Source organism: Semicossyphus pulcher, unplaced genomic scaffold, assembly GCF_022749685.1.
Source record: "Semicossyphus pulcher isolate SPU_LCO1_2020_fin unplaced genomic scaffold, fSemPul1.0.p SCAF_3, whole genome shotgun sequence".
Classification (NCBI taxonomy): domain Eukaryota; kingdom Metazoa; phylum Chordata; class Actinopteri; order Labriformes; family Labridae; genus Semicossyphus; species Semicossyphus pulcher.
Genome location: NW_027211704.1, coordinates 34,362,255 through 34,384,973, shown reverse-complemented (window position 1 = coordinate 34,384,973; position 22,719 = coordinate 34,362,255). Strand labels below are relative to the sequence as shown.

Sequence of the window (22,719 nt, the reverse complement as noted above, 5' to 3'; positions counted from 1 at the left end):
TAAGCTCCTCCTTACAAGGTGGAACAGAGAACAACGAACAGTTACACCTCAAAATGCATCAAACAATGTCTAATAAAGTATAAGAAAAAAAAGAAACGTCAAACATAAAGTGTCCGACTACACTCTTATACTGAAGATATACTGTTAGATACTGAAGTCTGCATTCATCAGACATGGAAAACAAATCAGGACAATCTGCAGACATTTTGCAGGTGTCGTCTGAGATCGTGATACAGAGGACGGTAAAACAAAAAGTGCATTTAATTTTCGACTTCTCCCAGATCACAGAGGGAACGCTTTCTGTTCTCCTCTGGAACAGAGTGGAAACGTTTCCAGAGCCACAGGCAGGACACCCACCTGAGCCGGGCGAGGACAGACCTCTGTGCTCGGGTTAGGTGCAGGCTGACATAGAGCTTCTCTGTGTGGTCAATCTCTTTAATCAAACATGTCCTTAACTTTGGTTTATAGAAGACTTCTTCAGACCGTTTCTGTTTAAAATGTTCAAATAGTATTGTTTTAATTTGATTGATAATTTGTTTCTGTTTGTATATTGGAGACAAATATTTGTGAAAGCTCCCTCGCCCATTGATAGTTGTTCGAGAGATCCCAGAGAGAGATGTTCTTAGTTGGTCTGTTATCTGGCATGTTGATTCATCCGTTCCACAGTCGCAACATGTCACCCTTATGCCGCACCTCACATGGTTCCCTGCCCGTGTCACCATAAACAGCGTGTTTTGGGGCGTTTTTAAGCACACCCAGGAAACAGCGCACAGCTCTGTTCTGAACTGTGTCACACTTGGTTTGTGTACGGTAACCTCTGACCCCTGCACCATGATCAAGAATGGGACAAACACAAGATTTATCCTTATTTAACTTTGCCTTATTAAGGACAGCTCCCAGTGCTCTACTACACCTGCAATACTGTCTCAGATGAGCACATGAACAGGTATGCACTTATTTGTCTATATCTTTGTGTTGAATGATGCTGCTTTTATATTGTAAAACCACTAAGGAGAAATACCTGATTTCATTGTGCATCTGAACAATGACAATAAAGGTTTCCTGATCCTGAAAGGTAAAAACTGCAGCAGCCGAGGAACACAGAACAGACCGTCCTCATGCTGTAGTGTAGACGTTCCTGTCTCGTGCGCTCTGAGGACCGACAGAAACTGGTTCAGTCTGTTTATTGACTGTAAACTGAATCTGTTACACATGGGATCAGCGTGAAGTCCGAGCCTGGGAGTCAAAGCTCAGGTAGAAGAGGGCACACCTCCTGGTTAAACTGGTGCTGAGATACAAAGTTTCCCAGCCGTCCCTGAAGGCAGCAGCAGGTGAGTTTTGACATTCAAAGTGACCTAACTGTTTTCACTGTTTGTCTGTGTTAAAGCTCTGTGAGTGAACAGACGACTCACCTGGACACACCTGTGCAGGTAAGATTCTTCATTCTTTGACATTTAGTCTGAAAGACATTAGAGACGTATTCAAACCTCTAAAACTGCAAATTACTTTTATATAAGTGGACTAATTCAAGAGTGTGTTAAATAAAATAGAAACTAAAAGCACTTCATCACAGTCAGCTCTTTAATCGATGGTCAGCTGAGCGTCTTTTTAAACAATATTCACCTAAATAAAAATGTACGTTTTATACAGGAAAAGTTGTGTCTCAGAGCTGAGTCTCGCCTGCAGGTGTAACTTTCAGACTGCTGGCTAAATGTGAACCAATCAGAGGCTTAGGTTGTAGCGTGTGTGTGTGTGAGCTCACACTGACAAGACCTCGATTAACATCTTTATTTGTCCAGTCAGACGACTGATCAGGGAGACTTAAGAGAATAAACAGACTGTGAAGCGTCGGTCTGTTAAAGTGAGATCAGGAACGTGTTAATCAGTCTGAGAGTTAACAGACTTCATGTTGTTGCTGGTTAAATGTTAAATCACAAACTTTCTACAGTCGCACACGTCACTGATTTTATGGTCATGAATTAACTTCATCCCTTGAGGAAATATTTGTCCCCTAAACAGTTAACACTGCTGCCAGTGCACTAAACAAATATAATAAATATAGTCAAATATGACTCGAGAAGAAGGCGAACACGTCAAAGTAAATATTCATGATGGAACTGGTTCTGCAGCGTGAATGTCAAAGACATTAAAGAAATGGAGTCTGATGTTATTCAAGCGCTGACAGGAGAAGTGTCAGTTTATACCAATGACTGAATATAAAGATGGCCGACCGTCTCCCCCTCCGCTCGTTGTACAAAAGTGAAGCCAAGCCCCCCAGAGCGGGCGCTGCCATCTCGCTCATGAGTATCAGAGTGTGTGCAGCAGAGATCGTCTGGTGGAGCCGCAGTGTTGACGGAAAGTCTGAATGGATGGAAAGTTCAATGACTGTAGTGTTAGTGTTAGTCACGTCTCCTCTCGCCGTTCCTCCTCTACTCTGCTACTCGGGAACAGAACGCTGCAGGAGCCCCATTTGTCAACAGAGCTGTCAATCATGAGGCCACACCCCTTTTTTATAGCATCAAATAACTAATTAAAAGTAAACTTGTGAGAAAAATGAACACTTGGACATAAATCAGCAGGATAAGAACTAACTATAATGACAGAAACCATGTTTGAGAAAAATGTATTTGATGTGTATTTTGATTTTATAGTTTGACTCATGTCCCATCTGTTAACATGGAGGAGGCGGGCTTTATGAGCTATACTGCAGCCAGTCAGCAGGGGGCGATAGAGAGGGTTTGGATTCACTCTAAGGGAGCTGTCATGTCGGCCATCTTTTTATACAGTGATATGTGACAGTTGAAAGTATTTGAAGTTTCAGTCAGTATGTAAAGGGCAGTTGGAGTTGTGGTTTGATTAGAGGACATTTATGGTTTGGCTGAAACGTTTACAAACAGGAACCAATAATTGATCAGTGTTGAATCAGCTGATCCTACAAACATGACATCAGAGGTCCTTAAAGGAGCACTTGACTGTCTTCTGATGATAAATAACAGAAACTGCTGTATGAAGAGACACTGAAGCAGCGGAGTGACCCTTTAAAGTCATTAAAAAACATGAAACATTTTCAACAGCAGAAAAAAAATCTTGTTTACTCATTAAACTTCTGTCTGTGACTCTCTCTCTCAGGTGAGTGGAGATTGGCGAGCCATGGACCAATCACTGTCCAGTGGGCGGGGCCATGTGAGCGTGCTCAGTTGTTTCCCTCCCAATGCGGGCAGAGATGTTGCTGTGGCTTTGGTGAAGCCCCTGCGTGCCAGCCTGGGAAACCCTGAGACCCGCAGCCTTCTGCGCACAGACAGACAGGTGTGTGTGTGTGTGTGTGTGTGTGTGTGTGTGTGTGTGTGTGTGTGTGTGTGTGTGCATGCGTGTGCGTGTGCGTGTGTGTGTGTGCTTGTGTTGTGTGTAACCTCTATGGAAACTGAGCACAAACACTCAGGTGTTGATGTGTAATCTGTGTTCAGTGTTTGATCAACAGTTGAAGTTGAGTCTAAAAATCATTCACCCCCTCAGAAACACTGTTATTGAGTTCTACCTTTATATCACTGAGGGTGGACAGAATAACAGACACCTGTCAGTAGGTCAGCAGCAACTCAACCTGCACCCTCCCCAACGATCCAACAGGTCCTGTCCAGGTGTTTCTTACCCTCCACCCATTTCACCAAAGGGCAGTGCAGACAGCTTTTGTCTCAGAGGGCAGCTTTTCCCCGACATCACGCTCCTTGTTGGAAGCTCAAATGCTGTTATAATGTTGTAATGCTGTATTACAGGTTTGCATCTCTCAACAGCCAACCAATTATTAAAATATCAAATGTTAGCTAGCTAAAGCTGCTAACACCCAGCTTTTTTGCTGGTTACAATCTGCATTCAGCCCCGGGTCAAATGACTCTGCAGTAGACCCGGGTAATTATCGCCTCGGCTCGGATCGAGATTGATGGGAACACAAAACCCGTGTTTACACGCTAATCTCCGCCCCTGTTCTGGCGCGACCACTTGTCATCTCAGGTACAAATCCTGCCCGTCTCTCTCCGAGCAGCGCTCGAACATTGTTCCAGATTTGCCGGTGCCGAGTTTAATAAACAGACTGAGTGAGTAATCAATACAATAAAGACCTAACCACAAAAGAGACAATCTGTATTTATTAGCAGGTTTTTCTGTGTCTGGAAAACACACGTCAACGCGCTGATTTTGGTGTAAAGGTAATGTTAGCTACAAAGTGGTTGAATGCTAACGTTAGCTGTTATTTAGCAGTAGCTAATGAGTTATCAAATATGTTGTGTTAACTTGAAAAAGGGCACAAAGTCCTTCCCTATTTTCTCCATGTATCGTCGGTTCAGTTGCTGATCAGTAGTGAAGAAGTTAAATTATTAGTTTGTCAGATTCCGTAAGTTTGTACAACTTGTCAACCTGGCCAACAGCAATATGTCAATAAAGCTTCGCACGGTGAGCAGGAAGTCCAAGAAAAATGGATGCCCTGGGAAAAATGTCACCTGGGGTCAGCTCCAGCTGTATGGACCGGACACAAAGCACAGATTGGTCAGATGTGTCACCCTTGTGTGTTTGTGTTCTCAGGTGAAATGGACGATGGAGGTGTTGTGTTACGGTCTGACTCTGTCATCGGACGGAGACACAGTCAAACACTGTGTGGACGTTTACACTGATTGGCTGATGGCACTGGTTTCCCCGAGCGACTCCATCCCTCCACCAATCAGCAGAGAGCCCAACCTGTACGTCCAGAAGATCCTCCGACATCTGAACAGCCTGTTCCTGCCCAGGTACACTGCCACACCTGGACACTGATCCCAGACCTGCTCCAGCTCGCTCTGTCCAAACGAGGAATCTGAGAGTTTTTGATGATGTTCTCCTCCACAGACGCCACAACAACTCTTTATGTCGGGTATTTGTTTAATCTGAACCACATATACAAATCTTCCTCGCCCCTCTCCACACAGGTCAGACCAGGTGAGCCCGGTCTACCTGTCTCACTGTCAGCAGGTGCTGTGTACAGTTCAGTCACTGGCCAGAGAGAGCTCTGTGATGAACAGAGACACCTGGGAGACTCTGCTGCACTTCCTGCTCCGCATCAACCACACCATGCTGGCTCCGCCCACCACTGCAGGTGAGTCAGTGACCCCACCCCTTTGTGTCCTTACCTGTCTGTCTCTCATCTGTCTGTGTCTCTGTCTCCCAAATGTCTGCCGGAGTGTCAGAGCAGCTGCCTGAGCTGTCTGTCTCTCACCTGTCTGTCTTTCTCTGCAGGCGGTGTGTTGGAGCAGCTGCATGAGCTGTCTGTCTTTCGGTTGTCTGCCCCTCTGTGTGGGTGGGGTTTCAGAGCAGCTGTCTCCCTCACCTGTCTCCCTCTCACCTGTCCATCTCTCACCTGTCTGTCTCTGTCTGCAGTCGGTGTGTTGAAGCAGTTCTCTGAGCTGTCTGTCGCTCACCTGTCTCCCTCTCTGCAGGCGGTGTGTTTGAGCACTTGTCTGAGCAGTCTCACCTGTCTGTGTCTCACCTGTCTGTCTCTCTCTGCAGGCAGTGTGTTGGAGCAGCTGTCTGTCTCTTACCTGTCTGTTTCTTACCTGTCTGTCTCTCTCTGCAGGCGGTTTGTTGGAGCAGCTGTCTGAGCTGTCTGTCTCTCACCTGTCTGTCTCTCTCTGCAGGAGGTGTGTCAGAGGAGCTGTCTGAGCTGTCTCACCTGTCTGTGTCTCACCTGTCGATCTCTCTCTGCAGGCAGTTTGTCGGAGCAACTGTCTGAGCTGTCTTACCTGTCTGTATCTCACCTGTCTGTCTCTCTGCAGATGGTGTGTTGGAGCACTTGTCTGAGCTGTCTCACCTGTCTGTCTCTCTGCAGATGGTGTGTCGGAGCATTTGTCTGAGCTGTCTCACCTGTCTGTGTCTCACCTGTCTGTCTCTCTGCAGGCGGTGTGTCGGAGCAGCTGTCTGAGCTGTCGATGGCTGTGCTGTTCGAGGTCTGGTTGCTGTCTTGCTCTCGGTGTTTCCCGTCTCGCTCTCTGTGGCAGACAGGCAGACAGATGTTGAGCAGTTGGAGACATCAGCCTGCGGTGGTGGAGCAGTGGAGCCGTGTCACCTGTGCTCTGACCTCCAGGTAAACAACCAGACTTCTTCTTCTGTGGTTCTCTCAGTATCGGTAATATGTGTGTGTTTCAGGTTGTTGCTGCTGAGCTTCGGGCCGTCCTTCCCACAGTTTAAAGTCTCGGATGAAGACGCTGCTCTGATACCTGCAGACATGGATGATGAGCGAGTCTCTCACACCTGGTTCAGGTTCTTGCACCTGCTCAGGTAACACACAACCATCTGAATAAGTAAATACATCACATTACTGACAAAATGTTCTCTTTCTTGTGCATTACTTTTGTATTTATTTTGTGTGTTGCTTTTACATCTTAATTTAAATGATGGTCAAAAACAACCTGCTGAACTGGACAGTAGAGACCTTCAGACGGCAGCACTGGGCTCACTGACCCTGCGAAAGACAAACTCTGATGATTGTCAGCTGTTATTTGTCTCATGAGTCTGAAGTGTGTTTGTCCTGTTGATGTTATTGTTCTGACATGTTAGTTGTTTATTTGACAGAACTCAGTTTTGGATGTGAACATTAAGTGCCTTTTGGAGTCTGAGAGCCATTTAAGCAATAAAGTTCTTCCAGGAAGAGAAACCACATCATGAAATACAGAAAACCACATTAAGATCAATAGTTAAGACAATAACTGTTGTGTCAGTAACCCAGTGGACATCAGTCGCTCAGTGGTCCTCAGCTCGAGCCCTGCTTCCCTGGAAGAGGCGTTAAAAAGAGAAAGTCAGCTGCCAAACATCTTCTTCAGAGCCATGAGAGGAGTCAGCACGCTGGTTGACGCCTTCCTGGGTACGTTGACCTCTGACCCCACCTGACCTCTGACCACTGCCTGTTATTCACTTAAATCTCTGTAAACACCCTCTGATAGTTCAGCTGTTAAAATCTTGACAAGAGGGAAAAATTAAGAGAAATAAAGGTCAGTACATTCTTTTTGAGGGTCCTCAGTGAGCCTCGAAGGCTCTATACAGGCTGCAGACTAACTCAAATATACTGCAAACTGTGTTTTTATTAGATAGGGAAAGATACATTCATAAAGTATACATGACTACAGACAGTGACAAATAGGTCAATGTGTGAAGTAATTGTTTACTGCTACTTGTGTTCCTGTAGGTGTGACTGTGGTCAACAAAGAATCAACAGAGCAACTGATGCCACACACCGGTATACACACCTTACACATACACTGGTATACACACCTTACACATACACTGGTATACACACCTTACACATACACTGGTATACACACCTTACACATACACTTGTCTAAACACCTTACACATACACTTGTCTAAACACCTTACACATACACTGGTATACACACCTTACACATACACTTGTCTAAACACCTTACACATACACTTGTCTAAACACCTTACACATACACTGGTATACACACCTTACACATACACCGGTATACACACCTTACACATACACCGGTATACACACATTACACATACTCTGGTACACACACATTACACATATGCTTTTTTACACACTTTATACATATGCTTATATACACACATGACACATACACTGGTATACACACACTGGTATACACACATGACACATACACTGGTATACACACATGACACATACACTGGTATACACACATCACACTTACACTTGTATGTCATTGTTGTTGTTGTTTTTGATATTGCTGGTGCTGCTTACATTGCTTGTATTAAAGTAATTATTGCCGTTGTTGTCATTGTTGTTGTCATTTTTTATTGCTTAGTGTTGCTGTTGTGGCATTCATTTTTGCTATAGCTGCAGTTTTTGTTGATGTTGCTGTGTTTCTCCAGGACTTACAAGGACCAATTTCAGAGACCGGCTGCCATCTCTCGGTAAGCCAGCTTAACCCAAACCAATCAGGTCAAGTTGATCAATAATTTAGAGTACTTTGACGCTAACGGATCAAAAACCTGGTCTGCTCTCTGTTTGACGTAGGGGCAAAAATGTCTCTCATAAGGAGTGTTAATTTTATGCATTAAGTTGAAAAGCAAAAAATTAGTCTTATTCTCACACATTTATTTTCAGTTTGATCATTTTTCACCTCGTCTCCTGCCAGGTGTTGCTGTGACCAAGAGCCCATTCAGAGACCGCATCCCCTCCTACAGTAAGCCCCTCCTACCTGCCCTCCTCCTATGGTTTGATCGGTGGGTTTGATTATCAGAAACAGGGCCTTGTGGTACACCTGTCCTCTGGTCTCCTCAGGTCTCGCTCGGCCTCGTTCTGGCAGTGCCCCACCCAACCCAGTGAACGTACTGAGCCTGCCCAGTGCCCCGCCCTCCACCAGCTCCCCCCCTACACACATCAGACGACTTAAAGCTGTAAATGTTTCCAAGGCAACCAGCAAACCTCCTATGGTATGACACTGTTAGTGGAATCCTGTGTACTTGTCCAGATACACGACTCTTTACCTGTCCAGGTACATGACTCCATAACTGTCCATGTTCATGTCCCTTTATCTACACACACACACACACACACACACACACACACACACACACACACACACACCTGCACAGGTACATGTCTCTTTACCTGCACAGGTACATGACTCTTTACCTGCACAGGTACATGACTCTTTACCTGCACAGGTAAATGACTCTTTGCCTGCACATGTACATGACTCTTTACCTGCACAGGTATATGACTCTTTGCTTGCACAGGTATATGACTCTTTGCTTGCACAGGTATATGACTCTTTGCCTGCACAGGTATATGACTCTTTGCTTGCACAGGTATATGACTCTTTGCCTGCACAGGTACATGTCTCTTTGCCTGCACAGGTATATGTCTCTTTGCCTGCACAGGTATATGACTGTTTACCTGCACAGGTATATGACTCTTTGCCTGCACAGGCCCATGTCTCTTTGCCTGCACAGGTATATGTCTCTTTGCCTGCACAGGTACATGTCTCTTTGCCTGCACAGGTATATGTCTCTTTGCCTGCACAGGTACATGTCTCTTTGCCTGCACAGGTATATGTCTCTTTGCCTGCACAGGTATATGTCTCTTTGCCTGCACAGGTACATGTCTCTTTGCCTGCACAGGTATATGTCTCTTTGCCTGCACAGGTATATGACTCCTTACCCCAACAGATGCACTTCTTGTCTTGGTATGTTTTAACCATGTTATGATTTATGGGCCTTATTCTGTGTCCACTCAGACATCCTCCTCCCACCATCACTGGAAGTCTCCCACCTGTCCTCTCCCCTACTGTCCCCCTTTATATTCCTCCCCCCGTCCCGCTCCCTCCCCCCTCAGATGTAATGTTGACTCCCTCCTCCACCTGTTTGGCCGCTGGCTGTTTGATGCAGCTCTGGTCAGCAGAGACTCTGGTCTGCCCGGTCAGTAATCACTTTGATGCAATACGACATATTACACACAGTACTACACACAGTACTACACAAATTGCACACAGCACATGTATACAGCCTGAACTACTACCAACAGTACTCTACACAATACACACCATATGTTTTCGTCCTCGTGTAATAATTCTGTGAGCAGGTCACCATCCAGCTGATCAATCCATCTTTTCCAGCTGATCAGTGTGATGTCACTATGATGTCAGAAAGGTGGGCAGCCGGTCGAGCCGAGGCCTGCGGGACACTCTGCAGGATCTTCACCTGTAAGAAAACCGCAGAGGACATTGTGCCGGTCTACCTGTCCAGGTACATGTCTGTTTATCTGTATAGGTACCTGTCCATCTAGAAGTCTCTTCACCTGTCCAGGGACGCTTGCTTGTCATCATTCTACAAGTCTTTGTACATATCCTGGTACAATTGCTTTACCTGTACACGTACTTTTCTGTCAACACTTCTTTTTACCTGTTGAGTTACCTGTCTGTCTGTGTTCATGTACACACTTCTTAACATGTTAAAGTGTATGTCTCTTTAACTGTCCAGGTACCTGTTTGTCTTCCTGGTGTCTCCCAGCAGGTGCTGGGGGGAGGAGTCAGCTCGTCTGATGATAGTTTCGTGTTTTCTCGTTTGGTTTGTCTTTCATGTTTAAATCAATCCGAATTCACTTTAAAGCATGTGTGTGTTCATGCTCCTCTGTCCCACCTTCAGGTTCTACCTGGTTCTCATGCAGGTTCTGCAGGAGGCGGAGGAGGCGTGTCCTCTTGTTCTTGCCTCCATCCTGCTGAACTCCACCTGCCTGTTCTGCTGTGACCTGAAAGGAGTTAACCTGCTGCTCCCCTCCTTCATCTCAGCTTTGGAGAATGTTCTACTCGACAGGTAGAGTTACTGTATTATTAGTTCTGCTGCTGTTAGCCCTGCACACAGTGGGGGGAGAATTTTCCTGCAGGAACAGGAAGGTGTAACAGCAGGTAAATGTTTCTCTCTCTCTCTCTCTCTCTCTCTCTCTCTGTCCGTCTGTGTCTCTTACCCAGAGAGCTGCTGAGGTTTAAGGGTTTTGTGAGTCCGGTGGATTTGAGGCGAGCCTCCATCATCATCCTGCTGTCCCTGCTGCCCCTGCCTCTGCAGTTTCCCTCTGTCCAGACAGAGGTGAGCTCCTATCCACCACCTACATGTACCTGCGCAGACCTGACCTGGACCTAGGGTTGGGTACCATTTCAGTTTTGTGGATGCCATTCAGGTTCTGTTCATCAGTTCCCTCTCGTGGATTCAATAGCAGTTATAAAAAGGGTTCAAATGTTTAGATAACAAACATATCTTTGTTCTTCAAAGGTAAAGAAAGTTCTTCTGTTATCAACCTCAGACACTGTAACATTCAGCCTTGTGTGTTCAGGTGTTATTGGACAGGCGGCTAAGTGGTGATGATGTCACAGCAGGTAACTTCCTGTCTCTGAAGCCCCGCCTCATCAGTGTTCTGATGGGAGCTCTGCAGACGGAGACCGACGCCTTCAACACACAGATCGTCCTCTGTGAGTCACAGGTTTCTGATTTCTGCTTCTGTCTGGTGTCTAACCCTAACCCTAACGGAGAAACAGCGCTCATGTGAAGAATCTGCTCTTTTGTGTTTTAAGCTAAAATCATTCAAGAATTCATTCCTAGCTTTGTCCCTGTTCAGGCTCCCTGATCGTTCAAATGCATGTAACTTTTCTAGGATGTCTAGATCTATGATTGCTGTCATCCGACTCCACCCAAATGCAGGACATAGTTTGATTAGATTTCTATAAGCCAAACACATCGTGTGTTCCACATCATTAAAATGGACTGCAGGAAAGCCACACCACATTTTCAACAGGAAGGGCTGAACTAGGAAGCTATAGGCACATTTTCATTATTGTTCATATCATATTATATATCATATTGTTAAAGTACATAAATTCTGTTTAAGCTATGTTTAAAGCAAACATGAGATGTTATATTACATGTCAAAGTAAATACCTGTAACTAAAAACCATCTGTCCTGTGAAATGGGTGTTGGACTGAAATAGGGAATTATTCAAATAAATAAGTGAACACTGTTTTCATTTATTATAAGCATCCTACTGATCATGTACATGACTATTAAACTCTGGTGCTACATACGTACGTTCTGAAGATGCTTCCACTTTCTATCAATAAAATAAAAAATACAAACAATACAAAATACAAAATATACATGCAATGTGCTTCAAGCATGACTTTACTTATTGCTATAATGTAATAAATCTCTTAAGGTCTCCTAAGACTATTGTTATTTTTACTATAAGGTAGTTTCTATAATTGTGAGACTATTAGCAGCATGTAGTTAACGTATACTAAGTTTTCTTTCCATTGTGGATTTTATGAGCAGACATATTATACCCCAAAAACATGATATGATATAAACACTGTACGTATAGACTACGTGCATTTACAAAATCAGAGTTCAGACGCAGCTTGAATGGTTTCTGTTGAACTGATGTTTTGTGCAGCGGCCATGTTGAACCTGGTTCAGGACTCGGCTCTGTTGGAGGCTGCAGGACAAACCCAGCAGGTGAGTCCATTAACAAACCACTCAAATCTGCTGACTCTACTGAATATGGTAAAACTCTGACTCATAATGTGGAACACTTTAGAAAAACTAATCCTGACCATCATCAGCAGAAATAAATGTAACTTAAAATGCTGCATCTCCTTTTGCTTCCAGAAAACTGAGTCCCAGCGCAGCGGAACCAGACGGGCCAGAGGAAACGGTATTCAATCATGGTGATTTAAATCAATTCAATTTAAACTTGTAACGTATTTAAAACTGTGTGTGTGTGTGTGTGTGTGTGTGTGTGTGTGTGTGTGTGTGTGTGTGTGCGTGCGCGTGTGTATTTGTATTGCCATGGTAACAAGGCGTCCAGTCAGATTCAGCGGGGATCCTCTGGGTTCAGTTTGTTCGTCTGCTGACTCAACGTCTGTCGGCTCTGTGGAGAAATGACTCGCAACTTTGTTCATCTGTACTGGAAGTACTGGGAGGACTGGCTAAGGTGCACACACACGCACACACACACACACACACACACACACACACACACACACACACACACAAGGACACAACCCATAATACCTGTTCCTCTCTGTGACCCCTCCTGTCGTCCTGCAGGTGGAGGTGAGCGTGGAGGAGAACGAGCGGAGGCGAGCGCTCAGTTTGATCTGTAGTTATATCGTGTTTCAGTGCAGTCGTCCTCCTCCGTTTCACTCCAGAGATCTACACTCCATCATCGTCGCTGCTTTCTACTGTTTGAACATCTGGTTAACACAACACCCATCAATCCTTAACCACCAGGTAACTAGATAATAGGTAGCTAACCACAGGTATCTGACCGCCAGGTAACCAGCTAACTAACATGTAACATAAAGTGCTTAACTGATTAAGTCTGCAGAAGGAAACTTTTCAAATTAACTTGAATAAAGAAAAAGTGTAGTAATGTTAGCATCATTCTTAATCTCTAAGTGACACAATAACTGCGGCCATTTGACGGCCGTGAGATTAAATTGTAGACATGGCATTATAATTGTTCCTTTTCATATCCATCATACAATAATCTGAATTTACCCCCTGGGGATCAATAAAGGATTATCTTATATTGTACGGATTTAGTAAGTGAACCAATTTAAAGATAAATAGTTTTGAAATGTTGTTTCACCCTAAAGAGTGTTGACAAATTTATGACCTGGAGTCTGTTGTTGGTTTGAGTAGAAACAAGACTAGGTCAAAACCTAGCATGTGGCTTTTTTGGGCGATGTGTTACAAAGACTGTCCTCATGAGGCAGATGACAACGTGTTTGAAAGCAGGTGTGCGCTGCGGACATAGGTGAGGACAACGGAGGAGCAGCAGAGGAGCAGCCCTGCCTACTCCCCGAACAAAGTATCCAGAGCCGTATAGACAGAGAGTTGCGTCAGTGGAGGTCCAATATGCTCCATGATCCGCCATTGTGATGTCACAACTCTCTCTCTCTCTACGGCTCTGAAAGTACCGTCACTCACTCACTCAGTCAGTCAGTCAGTCAGTCAGTCAGTCAGTTACTCAGTCAGTCAGTCAGTCAGTCAGTCAGTTACTCAGTCAGTCAGTCAGTCAGTCAGTCAGTCAGTCAGTCAGTTACTCAGTCAGTCAGTCAGTCAGTCAGTCAGTCAATCACATACAGACCCATGTGTAGCGCTGACCCCGGCGGTCAGACAAAAAGAAGGGGGTTGTGTTTGATTGTATGTGTGTGTGTTTGTGCACACTCGTTTACCTATCTAACAGTGGACTTACCTTTGTAACATGTTCACTAACAGGGGACTTCACGTCCAACAGTGGACATTGTTAAGGTCTCCTCTTGGTCATGCTTTAAATCAAGTTAAAATTATGTCTGGTACATTTTTAAAACTTCTGTCAAGAGGGGACCTGAATAAGTGTTAAAGACCGTACTTGATAGTGCCTCTACTGGCTGGAGCAGGAATTTTAACAACACATTTAAACAGATTGTTTAACACTCCTGTCTCAGTGTGTGTGTGTGTGTGTGTGTGTGTGTGTGGGAACAAAGCTAATCCTTGTTTATCAGAGGAGTCTTTTAAAAGGTTTATTTGACCCCATGTGCTGATTCAAGGTTTGTTCTGAACCTTTACTGAACCTGATTCAGCATCAGGTAGCAGGGATTTCCTGTTACCCTGTCCTTGCTACAGTCATGTCTTCCTTATATGACTTGTGTAGCTCTTCAGTTGCTCTCTCATTGATGTCAGTGTGGCTCCTTTCTTTTTATATCTTGGTTTAATATCTTTATTATTTATATCTGTTATTTTTACAAAGGCTTCAAACCAGGCAATCGTAATCAATGATTAGACACATATTATACCGTATAAAGCAGTGGTTCTCAACTGGTCTCGCCTCAGGCCGCTCATCCTCCTCCATGACCCAAATTTCTAAAATTTCTCAACCACTCAAATTTATTGAATGAAACATGCAGTTTGGACCTGAGACGGAGCGAAACATCACAGTATGTCAGCTTCACAAAACACAAGTATGATAGTTAGCCAAAATTACCAGCAGGAAGCAGTGCGAGGAAAATATTTCCTCGACAACTGATTCAATCAGCAATCTTTTTTCAACAGAAATAAACTAAGTGCAACATAAATGCAACTACTGTCAGACTCACCAAGTTTCAAGAATATAAATGTAACTGTAGCTGGGATTATCCAATCAGTGGATACATGGAGTGTGAATAAACCACACCTCTACCGCACACACATCATAGGAATCCAATGTCCTTCAAAATAAAAGCGCAGCATAGACTTTTTGCCACAACCTTTTTTTTCAAGCACAAATCCGTGACCCACTGAAAACAGCTCCACGACCCACTTTTAGGTCCCGACCCACCAGTTGAGAACCATGGATATAAAGCATATCTGTGTTTTGTGTGTTTTACTTTGTGAATTTTCAGGAGAGTCTGTTGGAGGTCCTGGAGATCGTAGAACTGGGGATTTCAGGCAGTAAGTCCAGACAGGAACAGGAAGTGAGGTGTAAAGAGGAGAAGGACCTGAACCCGGTTTCGCTCAGGGTAAAGGAGGCGGCTGAGGCCACACTGAGCTGGTGAGAACACACCTGTGAAGGTCCTAGATTTATCAGTAAAGTCTTTGACCTCATGGTGCCATGTTTTTCTTTGAATGAATGATCTTAAATGAAGGCAGCAACATCAGTCACTGTGTTGTTAAGGTTCAAACCGTCTCACATGCAATATATAAGCCAAGATCCATAAAGGTGCCAGAGTGTAAAGGAAGTTTTAACAAACAGGCCACTACAGGCTCTCTATAAATCAAGTCCACAGTCATTCCCAGGCGTGAATTAAATTTGAACCTTTTGTCGACCTGTAGTTTCCATCTCAAAAATGTGAGCAGTGAATGTCCGTCGTTTATGCAGAATCCTTTTTTTAAATTTTAAATTCAAATGAGATCAATACCACATATAGACAAGATTGAGATAAGTGAGACTGAGACATGACTGAGACCAGATTAAGACCAGATTTAAATTAGATTTAGGTTATATTTTTAGACGAGGTTTTAGTTCAAATTCAAACCTGATTCAGACAACTCAGGTCAGATTCAGGCCAGATACAGATTACATTGAGAGCGGACTAAGACACATTCTGTTTAGATTAAAACCACACTCAGACCACATTCAGGTTAAATTCAGGTTAGATTCAGACCAGGTCCAGATCAGTTTTGGATCAAATTCAATCCTGATTCAGACAACTCAGGTCAGATTCAAGCCAGAAACAGACCAGACTCAGATTATATTCAGGCCAAAGTGAAACAAGACTAACACCAGATTAAGATCAGATTGGGACCAGATTGGGATTCAGACCAGATTCAGATATCACTGAGAACAGACGGAGACAAACTGGAGGCAAGACTGAGACCGGATTCAGGACAAGTTTGACACCAGATCTAAATCAGATTCAGATTAGATTGACACCAGATTCAGACTACATTCTGATTGATTAAAGCTCCTTTGAGGAACTTCCAGTTTGTTTGATAGTGGCGCCCCCTGTGGACAAAGCCGTACCTATTATCCCTTTGCTGATTTTGTCCTGTAAATGCTTAAGTGGTTTTCAGAATTCATTTCAGTCTGTTTCATAACCAGCAAAAAACTCCTCACAGGAGCTTTAAGATCAGATTGTTACTAAATTCAGACCAGATTCAAATGACCCTGAGAACAGATTTGAGAAAAGCCAACAAGCGATCTGGTAAAAGTTCATCCTGAAGTTATTTGAGGTCGACAGATTCAGACAAACAGACCTGAACCTGATCATCGTCTGCTTGGTCTAACACAAGTCTTCATATCTCAGTGTTATGCAGGTTTCAGGGGCCTTCCCTTTCCACGGGACCCCGGCGGATGAGGACGCTCTGATTGGTTGCTCCACCTCGAGCGATAGTGTGAAGAAGTTCAGATATTTTGTGGTGGATGGCTCAGTGATTCTAGCCATGCAGGAACAACCACGGGGACCTGAACCGGGTAAGTCCAAACTCACTGATCCTGAACCAGAACCTGACCCCTTCCAACAAAGTTACAGTTATCTCAAGTGTTGATGACAAAGTGGGAGAGGCTGATGTAACTTCCTCCTGTGTCGTCTTCAGTGTTTTTTTCTGATCTGTTATTGATCAATATACTTTCAACTCTTAACACAGAAATCTCAATATCTCCTGTATGATACTTTATTAACTCTTGTCTGCAGTTTCATGTCTGTCGCTCAGAGTGCTGATCAGAGGACCATCAGGTTGTCACACCTGGACTCTAGAGCACCACCTGCAGCCCAGAGAAGGAACAACACACACACAGGTGACCACTTACATCAATGATACATTTATGATAGCAATTCAACTGACTTCAGATCAGTGTTTTACCTCTTTTCTCATCATCAATAGCAACAAACTCTGATCCCAGAACCCGGCGGGGCAGCACAGGAGGATGCTGGGATACGATGTGGCTTCAAACATCAGCTGTTGCCTGAAAGCATCGACAGCGTTCCCACAGTTAAAGCAGACCTGAGCATTCCTGAACTGCATGAGAGCGTCACCAAGGAGGTAAGAGCCTGGGCCCAGGTGTCCAGCAGTCAGGTTGATCTGATTTCAGATATCAGAATCTATGTTGGTCTATAGAACTTAAATCAAACTTTCATCAATCACGCTGAAGTAATGTCAGTGACACTTTTTGCACGTTAGAGGTCTTTAGAGAACTGGATTTGAGATCTGACCCAGGACCTTGAGGTCCTTGTTTTTTTTATCAATGGGGTCAGGGTCACATTTTAATGAAGGACCAGTTCGACGATTTTCAACCTCAGTCCTAGCATGCTATTATGGGGAGCTAATGCCATTATGGTAGGAAAGAAAATGCAATCTCGCTCTCTGCCTTTGGAGGACGCTATCCGCTTCTCTAAGGGGCCCTGGAAAACCTCCGCCAGACGACGTAAAATGCGTCATCTGGCGGAGGCCAGGGAGCTCGCTAATTTACACCTCTTCAATCCAGGACGGCGCCTCCGATGTGTGCAGTGTTTAGTTGAAAAAAAAGATACCACAGAATGTAATCATTTGTTCCATGAGGTGCTCTGAAACGCTGCCTGCTCTCCTGTTTTCCCTCCCAGACATTCCACATTTATAACTGAGTCATGTCTCGTTCAGAATCGTCAGGTTTGAAATGTCGACTGCAGGCCTGAAGATGTTTGAGACGATTCACCGGTATGTTCTCGTCGTATTTCAGATTCTGTCCCGCTCTGAGTCATCGACTGCAGTGAAATGATTGTATTTCACTCCAGTGTCTCTCAATGGGCCGTTCCTTTCAGAGGGAGGGGCCCAATGCTGGGTGTTGTAGGAATGTAGAATGGGCGAAACCACGAGCTGTTTGTACAACTTTCTCCACAGCTATGGCGCCAGTTTCAAATATTATTGCTTCTATCGATTACAGAGAACACCAGCTTTGACTGACAGCAGCTTTTTCCAGGGGCGAACTGCTCCTTTAACACACGTCCCAAATCTGTTTGCTAAATGAAAAATGGAAGTAAACGATGTTTGTAAATTTATAATGTGCTGTTTTCTGTCCTATAAATAAAACCCCTTAAAGTGAGCCGATGATGGCTGTTCTACCTCCTGTTCTTTGCATGCCTAGTCGCCTACATAGTGCAATGTAGTCCTAATTAAACCATTTGTAATCCAGATTACTTAATCTTCACAACTTTGTATCTGGGTCAGGACAACAAGTTTGCACAAATATAAGATGGGTAATCTGATTCTTGATGGCAATTTCCAAATGATTAAAATTTTTCAACAACTGGATCCTGGTCCAACCCAGATGCTGCTGAATGTTCATTCACAGGTGTTTGAAACAGGTGTTATTATTTTAATAAAATAAAGCTGACTTGACATTAAGGTCCTCTTCTTTTCCTGTCTTGTTGATATTGAAAACTAGATGTCACAGAACTTTATTACAGTCAGACAGATGTTTCCATGATTGTGTCAGGTTTAGCTCCTCCTCCTCTGTCAGGTGCAGAAGCAGCTGGAGTGTGTGCGTGCAGCTTTGAAGAGGTGCAGACAGGTTGAGGCTCATCCAAAGGTGAGCGGGCAGTCTGCCTTCACGATGACCTGCAGGCCGCCACCACCTGTCACCAAGTTTCAAACGGCAAGAGTCTTCCTGTCCCACCTGGGCCTGCTGACACCTGAGACCGTGAAGGTACCAAGGATAGGACGGGGATGGATTCATTGATTCTGTCTTTCTGTCTGTCTCACCTGTCTCCCTCTCACCTGTGTTTCTTTAGGAATCAAGTACAAGCGGTGTCCAGCCTCAGCTGGTGTCTCTCGACTCGTCTCTTCCGGGTTTCTCAGAAGATCTTAGATGTTTGGACCGACTGGCGTCCAGAAACTGTGACTCCGTCTTCGTCTTTTATATGAGAGCAGGACAGAAGACAGCTGCTGAGGTCATACTCACCTGTCTGTCTGTCTGTCTGTCTGTCTACATCTTTGTCTGTCTGTCTGTCACCAGCCATACTCACCTGTCTGTCTGTCTGTCTCTCTGTAGATCCTGAGGAATGTTGAGTCCAGTAGCAGCGTATCAAATCACTACCTAGACTTCCTGTCGTCTCTTGGCTGGCCGGTGGAGGCGGGGCATGGACAGGTGGTCAGCATGAACAGTTCAGGTACGAGCTCTGATTGGTCATTAACAGGGCACTGACAGGGTAAGAAGTCACCTTAAGTCACTCTGCTCTGAAACTGTTGTTTTCCTGTCTCTCAGAATTCCCTGCTGTGCTTGGTGACAGTGGAGGGGGCGTGTTTAATGGAGAGAGGTTTGTCCTGAAGTATGCCGACGCCCTGACAGAGATCACCTTCATTGTTCCGTCATCATCATCATCATCATCATCATCATCATCATCACACAGTCAGTGTCTGGTGATCTGAACAATGACGTCACTAATTTACTAAAGTCATGATGTCAGCAGAGTCATGATGTTAAGGACAGGTGTGGCTAAAGAAGGAGACATTTGACCACTAAGGGCAGGTGTAACCATGTAAGGACATGTGTGAAGATAAGGATATGAAAAAGTACAGGTGTGACCATGTAAGGACAGGTGTGACCATATAAGGAAATGTTACTTCTATCACGTAAGGACGTATGTTACCCTATTAGGAGCAGTGTGACCAATTATGCACAGAATTGATGACAATTTAAGAGGTCTGAACATATAATTACAGGATGGATGATTTAAGGAGCGCTGTGACCATATAAGGGTCTATTTGTTAAAAATATTTGAAATGAAATATATATTTTTTTTATTCATGAAATTCTTTTTAATTAAAGCAACTGATTGGTGTGCAGGGGTCCAGAGTTCAGGGGTTGCAGAGCCTGAGATGCCATTAAACCTGCAGAGTCCGTCTGAGCTTGGCAAAGACTCTGTCCCCCGACCACCAGTACGGACTTTCAAAATAAAAGATTTTTCATTTTGTTACTTACCTGTCTGTCGGTATGTCTCTGACCTACCTACCTGTCTGTCTGTCTATCCAGAGTTCTCCAGCTGAAGACATGAAGTCTTTTCATTTTACGTCATCATTCGTTGGCTCTGAATCTAAACTCCTGATCGTATGGGTCGAACGCGTCGAAGATATTGGTGACTAATGTTACAACTACATTTTCTGATATAAGGTTTGCTTTAAAATCTTCTAAATGACTTTTTTTGTTTTATTACGATGGATGATTGACTTTGTGTTTCAGACAGTTTCCCTCTGTCTGATCTGCTGTCAGAGACGAAGACAGAAACACTGACGAGGTAAAACAAAGACAGTCAACACTGTTTCAAACAGCTTCAGTCAGATTCAGGAAAAACCTTCCCGTCTGTGTCTGTCTCCGTCTCTTAGTACGTCAAACGCCCTCTTGATCTTCATCCATCCTCTTAAATCTGGACTCTACCGTATCTGTTTCCATGGAAACACAGCCAGCAAGTTCAGTTTGGTTATCCCGTTGGTCAACGGGAGTGTGCTCAGCAAGCGATCTCTGGGTATGTATTCTGATCTTGCTGCCTTTTCTTCCTACATTTAGACCATAATGCTCCAAACAGCCTAAAGTGTGAATATGAATTAATGTGAAATCATCTTATGTGTTGATATTATGACTGTAAGTACCATTAAAGAGAAAAAACTAAAAGCTTCATGCAACAATTCAGCTTCAATATGGCACCAACTGTCCTGCGCTTCTTTGACTCTCATGCTATCGGTGGTTAGCTGCCCGTTAGCTGCCCACTAATAGTCTACATGTCGGTTTCCTCCTGCAGCTGTGAGACGTAAGCCCTGTTAGCAGTTCGTGCAACCAGCTCAAGATGTTGGAGCTATTAGTGGTGGGTGCAGCTCAATACAGAAATTAGCATCGAAACCGTGGGCACATCTAGCTCCAGATTTGAGCAATGTTAGCATTGGATGTAGCTAGCTAAAGACATTAGCAACATTAGTGGTGGATGCATCTATCTCCAGATGTTTTCACTGTTAACTTTTGGTGCAGCTAGTTCCCAATCTTGGAACCCGATGGTCGACTTCGACTTCAGGCAAGACTTCCTTTTCTGTGCGCTGTCAATGTTTACAGTCCGGAACTTAAAGAACAAGAGTGGAGTTTGAGTTGAGATACGATGTCTAAGAACGGATTGTTAGCTGCACTAGCATGCAGATGTCTGTTCATAGAGATAAATAAAAAGCTAAATCGTTGCCAAATGACCGCTGAAACTCAAGTGGACGATACAACTGACTACAAACTGGAACTAAAATGCTTCTGACACCCAAATCACGCGCCTACAGATTATTTGTTCAAATACAGAATGTGTTGATAGATATAAGCTTCCTCCAAATGTTAGCAATTTAATTGGTTTAGCTTTAAACTTTAGCACTGCGAGGGATGTGCAAGTGGTTTGCACACCAAAAAGAAATGTGCAAATTAAGATAAGATAAGATAGAACTGTATTAATGCCAAAGGAAGTTAAAGTGCCAGATAGCTCCAAAAATACAGAACAAATGAGATAAGTACAAAATACAACTCAAATGTAAATGAAAATATAAAGTGTATGGGTTAATGCAAAAGAGCCTAAAAGAAAAACTAGATTACAATAGTTATCTACAAAAGTAGGAAGTAATGGTCATTATTAAATAACACTGAGGAAAACTGAACTGACCTGCTCTTGTTCTGTCAGATTTCTTTTTTATTTTTAAATTGCATTAAGTGTCGCTGCAAACAGATGATATGAACTGTTTTTTTAGTCTTGTCTTTCTGTCCGCCTCCAGGTTTCTTGGTCAGAGAGACGGTGATCAACTGTTGCTACCGACGACGGTTGGAGAGTGACTCTGCCCCCCCGCCCCGTGTCAGAAGGAAGCAAACGATCAGTGACATCATCCTTCGTTACCGCAGCCACTGCTCTGAACCCGCCTTCTACGCCGCACTGTTCCAGGACCCCTGACCTCCCGACCTTTAACCTCCTCTGACCTCCCTCACTCCATATATCAACCAGCTGTTACCATGGCAACGTTGTCTTTTATTTAACATAAACAACTTTTAAATTGTGTCGTTTTTTTTTATCAATCAGAAAAACAGTAATGTAACTGTAACTGTCAATGCTGTTCGGTGTTTTCATAATGATGTCATGATGTCACCTTTGTATTCATTAAAGGGAACGTGTGATGAAACCTCTGTGAATAAATCATTCATACATTCAAACGAGCCAATCCAAACTGTTCCTCCTTGCGATGTCGGCAAAATACTACCTGCTTCTATCCTCCCCCATTATTCTCTTCTCTTCTCTCCTCTCCCTGCTCCTCTCCTCTCCTCTTCCCCCTTCTCTCCTCCTGCTTCCCTCCTCCACGTCCCACTCCTCTCTTTCCATTCCTGCTCCTCCCTTTCTTCTCCCCTCTCCTCCCTGCTCCTCTCCCCCTCCTCTCCTTTTCCCCTTCACTCCTCCCCTCCCTGCTCCTCTCCTCTCCTCCTCCCCCTGTATTGTGTTTCAGTCACTGGTCTGTTTAACTCGACCTGCCTCTCCTCCGGTTGCCATGGTTACCAACCTTCAGATTATCTGGTTACCGTGGTGACGGGCAGAGATGACAGTACACTCACACACTGATCTCCAGCGTGTTTCTCTTCTCTCCTCTAACTGATCATCTGATCATTTGTTGTTTTTTCTTTATCTGAGAGCTTGATCAATAACCGC

The 22,719-nt window shown here is 44.1% G+C and overlaps 1 protein-coding gene across 1 annotated transcript; it reads left to right on the top strand.

The window, feature by feature from the left end:
• Nucleotides 1-1,343: 1,343 nt before the first annotated feature.
• ralgapb (Ral GTPase activating protein non-catalytic subunit beta) lies at nt 1,344-22,201 on the top strand. The gene is made up of 33 exons (XM_069678900.1): nt 1,344-1,430; nt 3,130-3,306; nt 4,573-4,775; nt 4,953-5,127; nt 5,934-6,103; nt 6,166-6,297; nt 6,738-6,880; nt 7,202-7,252; nt 7,894-7,935; nt 8,160-8,207; nt 8,306-8,457; nt 9,264-9,444; nt 9,642-9,771; nt 10,171-10,338; nt 10,494-10,608; nt 10,853-10,988; nt 11,967-12,028; nt 12,182-12,227; nt 12,373-12,506; nt 12,623-12,805; nt 14,941-15,089; nt 16,345-16,511; nt 16,732-16,835; nt 16,922-17,080; nt 18,534-18,719; nt 18,805-18,963; nt 19,065-19,182; nt 19,278-19,421; nt 19,860-19,951; nt 20,046-20,148; nt 20,253-20,307; nt 20,396-20,535; nt 21,803-22,201. Exons 2-33 carry the CDS (start codon nt 3,151-3,153, stop codon nt 21,973-21,975), a joined length of 4,176 nt encoding a protein of 1,391 aa, XP_069535001.1. The 5' UTR covers nt 1,344-1,430; nt 3,130-3,150; the 3' UTR covers nt 21,976-22,201.
• The last annotated feature ends 518 nt before the right edge of the window (nt 22,202-22,719 follow it).